The following is a 12912-nucleotide window of genomic DNA, read 5'->3' on the forward strand; positions in this document are numbered from 1 at the left end:
CCAGGACGCTCCCACGGCCCTGGTAGAATGGGCCTTCAGCCCTGAGGGAACCGGAAACCCCGAGGAACGATAAGCTTCGAGAATTGGTTCCTTGATCCACCGAGCCAGGGTTGATTTGGAAGCTTGTGTCCCTTTACGCTGGCCAGCGACAAGGACAAAGAGTGCATCCGAGCGGCGCAGGGGCGCCGTACGAGAAATGTACACTCTGAGTGCTCTCACCAGATCTAACAAGTGCAAATCCTTTTCACACTGGAGAACTGGATGAGGGCAAAAAGAAGGTAAGGAGATATCCTGATTGAGATGAAAGGGGGATACCACCTTAGGGAGGAATTCCGGAACCGGACGCAGAACCACCTTGTCCTGGTGAAACACCAGGAAAGAAGCTTTGCATGACAACGCTGCTAGCTCAGACACTCTCCGAAGTGAAGTGACTGCTACTAGAAAAACCACTTTCTGCGAAAGGCGTGCGAGCGAAATATCCCTCATTGGCTCGAACGGTGGTTTCTGAAGAACCATCAGCACCCTGTTCAGATCCCAGGGTTCTAACGGACGCTTGTAAGGAGGGACGATGTGACAAACCCCTTGCAGGAACGTGCGTACCTGTGGGAGTCTGGCCAGGCGCTTCTGAAAAAACACAGAGAGCGCAGAGACTTGTCCCTTAAGGGAGCCTAGCGACAAACCCTTTTCGAATCCGGATTGAAGAAAGGACAGAAATGTGGGCAAGGCAAATGGCCAGGGAGAGAAACCCTGAGCAGAGCACCATGACAGGAATATTTTCCACGTCCTGTGGTAGATCTTGGCGGACGTTGGTTTCCTAGCCTCTCTCATGGTGGCAATGACCTCTTGAGATAATCCTGAAGACGCTAAGATCCAGGACTCAATGGCCACACAGTCAGGTTGAGGGCCGCAGAATTCAGATGGAAAAACGGCCCTTGAGACAGCAAGTCTGGTCGGTCTGGCAGTGCCCACGGTTGGCCGACCGTGAGATGCCACAGATCCGGGTACCACGACCTCCTCGGCCAGTCTGGAGCGACGAGGATGGCGCGGCGGCAGTCGGCCCTGATGTTGCGTAACACTCTGGGCAACAGTGCCAGAGGGGGAAACACATAAGGAAGCTGAAACTGCGACCAATCCTGAACTAAGGCGTCTGCCGCCAGAGCTCTGTGATCTTGAGATCGAGCCATGAATGTTGGGACCTTGTTGTTGTGCCGTGACGCCATTAGGTCGACGTCCGGCATCCCCCAGCGGCAACAGATCTCCTGAAACACGTCCGGGTGAAGGGACCATTCCCCTGCGTCCATGCCCTGGCGACTGAGAAAGTCTGCTTCCCAGTTTTCTACGCCCGGGATGTGAACTGCGGAGATGGTGGAGGCCGTGGCTTCCACCCACATCAAAATCCGCCGGACTTGTTGGAAGGCTTGCCGACTGCGTGTTCCACCTTGGTGGTTGATGTAAGCCACCGCTGTGGAGTTGTCCGACTGAATTCGGATCTGCTTGCCTTCCAGCCACTGCTGGAACGCTTTTAGGGCAAGATACACTGCCCTGATCTCCAGAACATTGATCTGAAGTGAGGACTCTTGCTGAGTCCACGTACCCGGAGCCCTGTGGTGGAGAAAAACTGCTCCCCACCCTGACAGACTCGCGTCCGTCGTGACCACCGCCCAGGATGGGGGTAGGAAGGATTTCCCCTTCGATAATGAGGTGGGAAGAAGCCACCACCGAAGGGAAGCTTTGGTTGCCTGAGAGAGGGAGACGTTCCTGTCTAGGGACGTCGGCATCCTGTCCCATTTGCGTAAGATGTCCCATTGAAGAGGACGCAGGTGAAACTGCGCGAAAGGAACTGCCTCCATTGCTGCCACCATCTTCCCCAGGAAGTGCATGAGGCGCCTCAAGGGGTGTGACCGACCTTGAAGGAGAGATTGCACCCCTGTCTGTAGTGAACGCTGTTTGTCCAGCGGAAGCTTCACTATCGCTGGAAGAGTATGAAACTCCATGCCAAGATATGTCAGCGATTGGACCGGTGTCAGATTTGACTTTGGAAAATTGATGATCCACCCGAAACTCTGGAGAGTCTCCAGAGTAACGTTGAGGCTGTGTTGGCATGCCTCTTGAGAGGGTGCCTTGACCAGCAGATCGTCTAAGTAAGGTATCACCGAGTGACCCTGAGAGTGGAGGACCGCAACTACTGTAGCCATGACCTTGGTGAAAACCCTTGGGGCTGTCGCCAGGCCGAACGGCAGTGCCGCGAACTGAAGGTGTTCGTCTCCTATGGTGAAGTGCAGGAAGCGCTGATGCTCTGGAGCAATCGGTACGTGGAGATAAGCATCTTTGATATCGATCGATGCTAGGAAATCTCCTTGGGACATTGAGGCGATGACGGAGCGAAGGGATTCCATCCGGAACCGCCTGGTCATTACGTGTTTGTTGAGCAGTTTTAGATCCAAAACAGGACGGAAAGACCCGTCCTTCTTTGGAACCACAAACAGGTTGGAGTAGAAACCGTGACCCTGTTGCTGAAGAGGAACCGGGACCACCACTCCTTCTGCCTTCAGAATGCCCACCGCCTGCAGAAGAGCCTCGGCTCGCTCGGGAGGCGGAGATGTTCTGAAGAATCGAGTCGGAGGACGAGAGCTGAACTCTATCCTGTAACCGTGAGACAAAATGTCTCTCACCCAACGGTCTTTTACTTGTGGCAGCCAGGTGTCGCAAAAGCGGGAGAGCCTGCCACCGACCGAGGATGCGGTGTGAGGAGGCCGTAAGTCATGAGGAAGCCGCCTTGGTAGCGGCACCTCCGGCGGTCTTTTTAGGGCGTGATTTGGACCGCCATGCGTCGGAGTTCCTCTGATCCTTCTGAGGCCTTTTGGACGAGGAGAATTGGGACCTGCCCGCCCCCCGAAAGGACCGAAACCTCGACTGTCCCCTCCTCTGTTGGGGTGTTTTTGGTTTGGCCTGGGGTAAGGATGTTTCCTTTCCCTTGGATTGTTTGATGATTTCATCCAATCTCTCACCAAACAAGCGGTCGCCAGAAAATGGCAAACCAGTTAAGCACTTTTTGGAAGCCGAATCTGCCTTCCATTCCCGTAGCCACAAGGCCCTGCGTATTGCCACCGAATTGTCGGCTGCAACCGCCGTACGGCTCGCAGAGTCCAGGACAGCATTAATAGCGTAGGACGCAAATGCCGACGTTTGAGAGGTTATGGACGCCACCTGCGGCGCAGACGTACGTGTGAGTGTGTCAGTTTGCGCCTGACCAGCTGAGATAGCTTGGAGTGCCCATACGGCTGCGAATGCTGGAGCAAAAGACGCGCCGATAGCTTCATAGATGGATTTCAACCAGAGCTCCATCTGTCTGTCAGTGGCATCCTTGAGTGAAGCTCCATCTTCCACTGCAACTATGGATCTAGCCGCCAGTCTGGAGATTGGAGGATCCACCTTGGGACACTGAGTCCAGCCCTTGACCACGTCAGGGGGGAAGGGGTAACGTGTATCCTTAAGGCGCTTGGAAAAACGCTTATCTGGACAAGCTCGGTGTTTCTGGACTGCCTCTCTGAAGTCCGAGTGGTCCAGAAACATACTCATTGTACGCTTAGGAAACCTGAAACGGAATTTCTCCTGCTGAGAAGCTGACTCCTCCACTGGAGGAGCTGAGGGAGAAATATCCAACATTTGATTGATGGACGCAATAAGATCATTCACTATGGCGTCCCCATCAGGAGTATCAAGGTTGAGAGCGGCTTCAGGATCAGAATCCTGATCAGCTACCTCCGCTTCATCATACAGAGAGTCCTCTCGCTGAGACCCTGAACAATGTGATGATGTCGAGGGGATTTCATAGCGAGCTCGCTTAGTCGGTCTGGGACTGCGTTCCATGTCAGAGACCTCACCCTGTGATCTATGAGACACCCCGGTAGAACATTGTTGTTCCAACTGAGGGGAACCAGGGGGCAATGATTCCACAGTGCCCATGGCTTGAGATGCTGGCCTGGACTGCAAGGCTTCTAATATCTTAGCCATAGTCTCAGAAAGTCTTTCAGTAAAAACTGCAAACTCCGTCCCTGTCACCTGGACAGTGTTAACAGGTGGTTCTCCCTGGGCCGCCCTTAGCAGAGGCTCCGGCTGAGAAAGTGCCACAGGGGCCGAGCATTGCACACAATGAGGGTCAGTGGAACCTGCCGGCAGTATAGCCGTACATGCTGCACAGGCAGCATAGTAAGTCTGTGCTTTGGCACCCTTGCTATTTGTGGACGACATGCTGTTGTCTCCTCTGAGCAATACAGGAGGGTATATAGACAAAAATCAACAGTGCACCATACAGTGTAAAGTATAGTCTATAATCATATAATCTATAAGTACACTTCTGCACTAGTGGGGCCAGCACCTAGGTGCTGCTTACCGCCCGCGCAATGCGGTTGTGTGGTCAGCAGAATTCCTGCCTGGGTCTCCCTGAGCTTGTCTCCCTTCTCCAGCGTTAGCAGAGCTGAGAGGAATGGCTGCCGGCGTCCTGAGGAGAGGAGGGGGCCGTGGGCGTGCCCTAGAAAGTGCGGGAATCTGGTGCCCCACTGTGCAGAGTGAGGGGGGTGGAGTATGCAAAGCATGCTCCAGCCTCAGTTGCTGACGTCCTTTACAGCGTCCCGCCCTTCCCCTGACTGGCAGGCCTGGGGGCGGGAAAAGAATGAGGCTAGGCCGCAAAAGCTGGGGACTAAAGTTATAAGCGCGGCCGCCGTATAAGCGCGGTCGGCGCGGAAGTCCCCGGCGCACTAACAGTCCCAGCCGCGCCGCAGTGATAACAATGGCAGCGGCGGTCAGCGCGGCAGTCCCCATACACTAACACACTCAGCGACGCTGCAGTGTGTAAAGGCACAAACGCAGTCAGCGCCGCGGTCCCCGGTGCACTAGCACACCCAGCAATGCTGGAGTGTTGCTGTGCGCGGTCCCCACGGGGACACAGAGTACCTCAAAGTAGCAGGGCCATGTCCCTGAACGATACTCGGCTCCTATCCAGCAGAGTCCTCAGGAGCTGTGGATGGAGCACGGTCTCATGTGCCTGGAGACCGATAGGATCCCACTTCACCCAGAGCCCTAAGGGGGATGGGGAAGGAAAACAGTATGTGGGCTCCAGCCTCCGTACCCGCAATGGATACCTCAACCTTAACAACACCGCCGACAAGAGTGGGGTGAGAAGGGAGCATGCTGGGGGCCCTGTTATGGGCCCTCTTTTCTTCCATCCGACATAGTCAGCAGCTGCTGCTGACTAAGCTGTGGAGCTATGCGTGGATGTCTGCCTCCTTCGCACAAAGCATAAAAACTGAGGAGCCCGTGGCAGCACGGGGGGTGTATAGGCTGAAGGGGAGGGGCTTTACACTTTTAGTGTAATACTTTGTGTGGCCTCCGGAGGCATAGCTATACACCCCAATTGTCTGGGTCTCCCAATGGAGCGCCAAAGAAAGGCACGTTGGGGACTTGCTCAGGTGGAACGCTTGATTTGCACAGATTAGTACCTCATTCATGGGTATGAACTCATGTCAGTGATTCCCCTGTGGGCAGCCAAGATGCTCATATTTAGGAAGTGATATTTATACATAGACCCGTGTCTGCTGCTGTGGATGTTCCTCTAATTGTGTCATTTCCACATCTTATTATTTATGAGATTCTCATATATATGACATACTTGCTGCTAGTTGAACAGTTGAAGTGGGAACCACAAAAGAAGGAACCATACTAGATATCATATAATGTGGTTTGCTGTTGCTTTTTCTGCGTTTATGATGGTTTAAGGCTGAATGCTTTTGCACCAGTGTCTTCATTTTCATACTGCGTCCTTTTGGGGGGTCCATATTTTTTACCGCTCTTTCTCCTTTTCTAATGAGTTTTATATAAAACTTGCCATTTTGGAATACATCAATAAAACCTTTTGTAAGCGTTTAACTCCTTGTGTTCTCCATTCATCATAAAGCTCATAAAGGGAGGGATTTATGTGGAGACCCCTATAGATAAATATGTCTTAGAAGTGTTGGGGGGAGACCTCTAGGGGATCTCTCTCAGGGTCTCGGAGGAGGATTCCAGATCAGAACTGCGCAGATGTATATGAATCAGGAAAAATGACCACACAGAGACGTGTCTCTATACGGGAGAAGCACAGTGCTCTTCTAACCCTTGTATTCAAAGCATAACATTCTTATACAGTTTTTCTGCATTGTCTTTTAATCAACCAATTAGCTTGGGTCTAGCTCATTCCCTTATTTGAGCAACATTCCTTAGTAAAGCATTTCAGGTGTGTCTTGGCACAGACTAGAGTCTATGGATAGAACAAGGTCAGATATTTATTTGAAACTACAGATGAGTATCTCTTCTATTCAAGAATGTTAGTTACTTATTCATGAACTAAAACTTATTCTACTTAGCCCGGAGCATAATTTGTTTCGGTTATACATTCCGTCAATATTTCAATTAGGTATATGTGGAAAAGCAATACATAAAGCACTCAAAGGACAGATTATCTTATTATATTACACTGGACAAACGATTCATAGCCTAGGCCTTCACAGTAGTACTACTGCGCTCTGAAGAACACAACACCGAGGACAGTCTGGCCCATCTGATGCCAGTCACCCATCTGAGCTAGAAATCTGGGTTACAAAACCCGGATGATCAGGGGGCCGGTTATAACAAACCGGTTTGGAGGTCATCAAGCCTCTTATAAAATCCTCTATGTGTCAGACATGAGTTCCACAAAGACCCCGATAATAACATCCTATATGTGGCAGTATGAGGGGCAATCTAAGGACAGGAGGACACCGTTACCTTGACAGACGGCATGAATTTGGAGAATCGCTCGTACTCTTTGCTGATCTGGAAGGCCAGCTCTCTGGTGTGACACATGACTAACACGGAAACCTGGAAGAAAAAGATCAGATACCTTGTAATCACATCTGGGAGAAGTCGTCACAGGTTCACATTCCTCCCCTACACTGTTTGGGGGTCGGAGATGTCTACATCGGCTCTAATTGTTCCCTCTTCGTCTGGAAACCTGAGCTCACATAGGTAATAATCTAATGAGGAGGGGGGGGGGGTCGGGAGATCGCAGCCGACGTTACCTGTCCAGTGATCGGTTCCAGCTGTTGTAACGTGGCCAAGACGAACACAGCCGTTTTCCCCATCCCAGACTTGGCCTGGCACAGGATGTCCATGCCCAGGATGGCTTGAGGGATGCACTCATGTTGTACTGAAAAGGTAAAAAAGGAACAAGATCAGATTAAAAAATAAAAAAAAAACAAATTGTCATGTAGAAAACACTGAATCTGCCTCTGGATGGGGTCTTCCCCAGCACCAGGTCCTCCCTGCAGTATTTTGCCGCCGGTCGTCTCACCTTCTGACGGATGCTCGAACCCGCAGTCCACGATGGCCCGGAGCAACTCAGGCTTCAGGAGAAAGTCTCTGAATCCGGAGCTGTGGATGGACACGTAGGATCCCTTCATCTCCTTCTTGGGGGCAATGTCCGGAGCGTCGCCCCCGGCCTGGGTGTCGACCTCGTCGTCTTCATAGTCCAGGAGCTCGTTGTCCACGTCGGTTTCTGCCATGATTCTCCTAAAGGATCTGGAACACAAAGACGGTGGATTAAAGAAGTGTAGGATGGTGAGGGAGCGAAACCGGAGATCTCGTCACCACAGGACTGACATTTACACAGGGATCAGCTCCTGCGCACGTCCCAGGGCACATCGGAAAGGTCGGGATGTAACTAACACCTGCACATCCCAAAGAAATGCCCTAATCTAGCGACATAGGCAGATAGACCATATTTGGAGGGATGGGGGATAGATGGCAAACTGCAGCTTTTCCTAATGTATCCAGTTTCTTTCTGCCTTTGTTTTACCGATATCCTGTCTATCTGTACAGGGAAGCGCTTACAAACGATGTCCCCCATGGACCACTCCAACCATTTGTGGTACTTGATGTGTTTCTCCATACGCTACAAGCAATATTGTACAGGAAAGTGCAGTGGACAGGTCTCTCCCACAGAGAGGACCCCCTGTGGAGAGACGTAGAGACTGTGCGGCATACGCTTCTTAGCAACTTGTCCCTTTCGTGGACAAATTTCTCGGCATCCATCCTTATAGTAGCCTACGTGCCCAACAGTGGCCACCAACGCAAAGCGGAGAAAAGCTAAAATGAACAGGTCACCAGGTATATACCCTGTATAACGTACAGCCTAATACAGTATACGACAATGCTGTATACATGTCCTAATATCCATGCTCCTGCGTATCAGTGCAATGGAGGAGGTGTGGATGACATGAGACGAATCACCTACATGAAGCAAGAAGAGAGGAGGCACCGGATCACGACCAGCGGACTGGACCGTCTGAGTATAATAGTTTTTTTTTTTTGGTGTGTGGGGGGGGGGGGGGATTGGGGACATATATACAGCATTGTAGTTAGCTATCATAGAAGCCACAGGAGCCGGCCATATGTTATACGGAGAAACCCTGATGATCGGTTCCTTTAAGATCTATAGCTGCTCGCTACACACAAAAAAAAAAAAAAAAATTATATATTATATATATATATATATATATATATATATATATATATATATACACACACACATAAAATTGGCCATTGCAAAAATCTCTATCCATAGAAAGCATACGGCTCTCAGAGCCCGGCGACTCTGTGAAGGTGGTCTGAGCTATAGCTTGTTAGTTTAAGCGTAATAAGAATATCTGTGTATGTAAATAATCAAAATATAGATGTAGTAGCATAATTATCGGTCTGTCTATGTAGCAATTGCACAGACCTATAATATAATTCAAAGCTGTATAGTCATGAAGGGGTTACCAAGAATAAGTGAATAGATGTACAAACGATGGAAGTCTTTTAATGATGAGTAAAGGTCTTATCAGTAGTGTTCACACAGAAAGAATGTTTTAACAAAGATGTGTTTTATAACATGCTGAGAGAAATTAAGGAGTGGAACACTCCTTACTCCCTGTTTAGCTTCAAGGCCAACGTGGCATTTTGTACAATTAAGTTTCTTTCAATATACACGAGTCAGTTGATGACGCTGGCTGAAGGAGAGAACATGTCTGTATGTTCATTGTCTGATACATTGATACATCGGCACTGATATACAGCTAATACGGCACCGTCTCTGGATTCCTTGTATGAAGATACCATTAGCAGTCTTTACCCAAAATTCCTCCCTTGACAACACCTGCTGCAGAGGGGCTCATTTTGGGGATGGACATATTTGGCCTTCAGCCTCCTCTCTCTCTCCCCTGGATATTGCTCAGTTTTCCCACTCACTTCCTCCTAGAACCTTTTGTATAATAACGAAGGGAATTTTGTTTACTTACCGTAAATTCCTTTTCTTCTAGCTCCTATTGGGAGACCCAGACAATTGGGTGTATAGCTTCTGCCTCCGGAGGCCACACAAAGTATTACACTTTAAAAAGTGTAACACCTCCCCTCTGCTATACACCCTCCCGTGCATCACGGGCTCATCAGTTTTGGTGCCAAAGCAGGAAGGAGGAAACTTATAAATTGGTCTAAGGTAAATTCAATCCGAAGGATGTTCGGAGAACTGAAACCATGAACCAAAAGAACAATTCAACATGAACAACATGTGTACACAAAAGAACAACAGCCCGAAGGGAACAGGGGCGGGTGCTGGGTCTCCCAATAGGAGCTAGAAGAAAAGGAATTTACGGTAAGTAAACAAAATTCCCTTCTTCTTTGTCGCTCCATTGGGAGACCCAGACAATTGGGATGTCCAAAAGCAATCCCTGGGTGGGTAAAAGAATACCTCGATAAAAAGGAGCCGAAAAAACGGCCCCTCTTACAGGTGGGCAACTGCCCCCTGAAGGAGTCGCCTACCTAGGCTGGCATCTGCCGAATCATCGGCATGCACCTGATAGTGTTTCGTGAAAGTGTGCAGACTCGACCAGGTAGCCGCCTGACACACCTGCCGAGCCGTAGCCTGGTGTCGCAATGCCAAGGACACCGACGGCTCTGGTAGAATGGGCCTTCAGCCCTGCAGGAATCGGAAGCCTAAAGGAACGGTAGGCTTCAAGAATCGGTTCCTTGATCCACCGAGCCAAGGTTGACTTTAAAACCTGAGATCCCTTACTCTGGCCCGCGATCAGGACAAGAGCGCATCAGACCGGCGCAGGGGCGCCGTGCGAGAATGTAGAGCCGGAGTGCTCTCACCAGATCTAATAAATGCAAATCCTTTTCACATTGGTGAACTGGATGCGGACCCAAAGAGGGTAAGACGATATCCTGATTGAGATGAAACGGGGATACCTTAGGGAGAAAGTCCGGGACCGGACGTAGAACCACCCTATCCTGGTGAAACACCAGGAAGGGGGCTTTGCATGACAGCGCTGCTAGCTGAGACACTCTTCTGAGTGATGTGACTGCCACTAGGAAGGCCACCCTTTGCGAAAGGCGAGATAGAGAGATCCCGCATCGGCTCGAAAAGTGGCTTCTGAAGAGTCGTCAGCACCCTGTTAAGATCCGAGGGTGTTAACGGACGCTTGTAAGGTGGGACCGGAAAGCGCCGATACTGGTCCCTTGAGAGAGCCGAGAGACAAGCCCTTGTCCATTCCGGATTGAAGTAAAGAAAGAACAGTGGGCAAGGCAAACGACCAGGGAGTAAAACCCTGATCAGAGCACCAGGATAAGAAGATCCTCCAAGTCCTGTGATAGATCTTGGCGGACGTTGGTTTCCTGGCCTGTCTCATGGTGGCAATGACATCTGGAGATATCCCTGATGACGCTAGGAGCCAGGACTCAATGGCCACACAGTCAGGTTTAGAGCCGCAGAATTCAGAAGGAAATATGGCCCTTGAGGCAGCAAGTCTGGTCGGTCTGGGAGTGTCCACGGTTGACCCACCGTGAGGTGCCACAGATCCGGGTACCACGATCACCTCGGCCAGTCTGGAGCGACGAGGATGGCGCGGCGACAGTCTGACCTGATCTTGCGTAACACTCTGGGCAGTAGTGCCAGAGGAGGAAAAACATAAGGCAGTCGAAACTTCGACCAGTCGTGAACTAGCGCGTCTGCCGCCAGAGCTCTGTGATCCTTGGACCGAGCCATGAATGCCGGGACTTTGTTGTTGTGCCGAGACGCCATTAGATCGACGTCCGGCGTTCCCCCAGCGGCAACAGATCTCTAGAAACACGTCCGGGTGAAGAGACCATTCCCCTGCGTCCATGCCCTGGCGACTGAGAAAATCTGCTTCCCAGTCTTCTACGCCCGGGATGTGAACTGCGGAGATGGTGGAGGCCGTGGCTTCCGCCCACAGCCGAATCCGCCGAACTGCTCGGAAGGCTTGACGACTGCGTGTGCCGCCCTGGTGGTTGATGTACGCAACCGCCGTGGCGTTGTCCGACTGAATTCGGATCTGCCTGCCCTCCAGCCACCGCTGGAATACCGTTAGGGCTAGATCCACTGCCCTTATCTCCAGAACATTGATCTGAAGGGAGGACTCTGTCGGAGTCCAGGTTCCCTGAGCCGAGTGGTGGAGGAAGACCGCTCCCCACCCTGACAGACTCGCGTCCGTCGTGACCACAGCCCCGGCTGGGGGCCGGAAGGATTTTTCCTTCGCCCAGGAAGTGGAAAAAAGACACCACTGAAGAGAGGTTTTGCTGCAAGGGAAAGAGAGACGTTCTTGTCTAGGGACGTCGACCTCCTGTCCCATTTGCGGTGTCCGATAGAATCGGACGCAGACGAAACTGCGCCAGGGAACTGCCTCCCTTGCTGCCACCATCTTCCTTAGAAAGTGCATGAGGCGCCTCAAGGGGTGACTGGGCCCGAAGGAGAGATTGCACCCCTGTCTGTAGTGAACGCTGACTATGCAGCGGAAGCTTCACTATCGCTGAGAGAGTATGAAACTCCATCCTGAGGCAAGTCAGTGATTGGGTCGGTGTCAGTTTTGACCTTGGAAATTTGATGATCCACCCGAACCCCTGGAGAGTCTCCAGAGCAATGGTCAGGTTGTGTTGACATGCCACCCAGGAGGGTGTCTTGACTAGAAGATCGTCTAGGTAAGTGATCACCGAGCGGCCCTGAGAGTGTAGGACCGCCACCACTGCTGCCATGACCTTGGTGAAGACCCGTGGGGCTGTCGCCAGGCCGAATGGCAGTGCCACGAACTGAAGGTGTTCGTCCCTGATGGCGAAATGCAGAAAGCGTTGAAGCTCGGGTGCGATCGGCACATGGAGATAAGCATCCTTGATGTCAATTGATGCTAGGAAGTCTCCTTGTGACATCGAGGCTTCAGAGTGTTCACCGCCTGAAAAAGTGCATCGGCTCGCTCGGGGGGCGGAGATGTTTTGAAGAAACGAGTCGGAGGACGAGAGCAGAGCTCTATCCTGTAACCGTGAGACAGAATGTCTCTCACCCATCGGTCTTGGACATGTGGCCACCAGGCGTCGCAAAAGCGGGAGAGCCTGCCACCGACCGAGGACGCGGTCTTGGTGAGGCCGAAGTCATGAGGAAGCCGCCTTGTGACTTAGACCGCCATGCAGAAGAGTTCCTCTAGCCCTCCTCTGACCTGTTGGACGTGGAGGAACGGAACTTTGCTGAGGACCGAAATGACCGAAACCTTTGGACTGGGGCAAGGACGAGACCTTTCCCTTGGACTGTCTAGTAACTTCATCCAATTGCTCGCCAAACAAACGGTCGCCAGAAAATGGCAAACCGGTTAAGAACTTCTTGGAAGCAGAGCCTGCCTTCCATTCACGTAGCCACATGGCCCTGCAGACTGCCACCGAATTGGTGGATGCTACCGCTGTACGGCTCGCAGAGTCCAGGAACGGCGTTCATGGCGTAGAACGAAAAAAGCTACGCCTGAGCCTGAGAAGAGAAGGCCACAACCTGCGGGGCAGAGGTATGTGCAACCGCAATAA

General features: G+C 51.4%; 1 protein-coding gene across 1 annotated transcript in view; it reads right to left on the reverse strand.

Moving 5' to 3' along the window:
• The window catches only part of DDX39B (DExD-box helicase 39B), an 86734-nt gene that overhangs the window by 37727 nt on the left and 36095 nt on the right, over positions 1-12912 (reverse strand). Inside the window, exons 2-4 of the mRNA XM_075323285.1 lie at positions 7367-7593; positions 7095-7222; positions 6802-6894 (exon numbers count right to left, since the gene is read on the reverse strand). Coding sequence (XP_075179400.1) covers positions 6802-6894; positions 7095-7222; positions 7367-7577 — 432 coding nt within the window. The 5' untranslated portion in view covers positions 7578-7593. The remainder of the gene's footprint in view (positions 1-6801; positions 6895-7094; positions 7223-7366; positions 7594-12912) is intronic.

Source organism: Anomaloglossus baeobatrachus, chromosome 9 (genome assembly GCF_048569485.1).
Source record: "Anomaloglossus baeobatrachus isolate aAnoBae1 chromosome 9, aAnoBae1.hap1, whole genome shotgun sequence".
NCBI lineage: Eukaryota > Metazoa > Chordata > Amphibia > Anura > Aromobatidae > Anomaloglossus > Anomaloglossus baeobatrachus.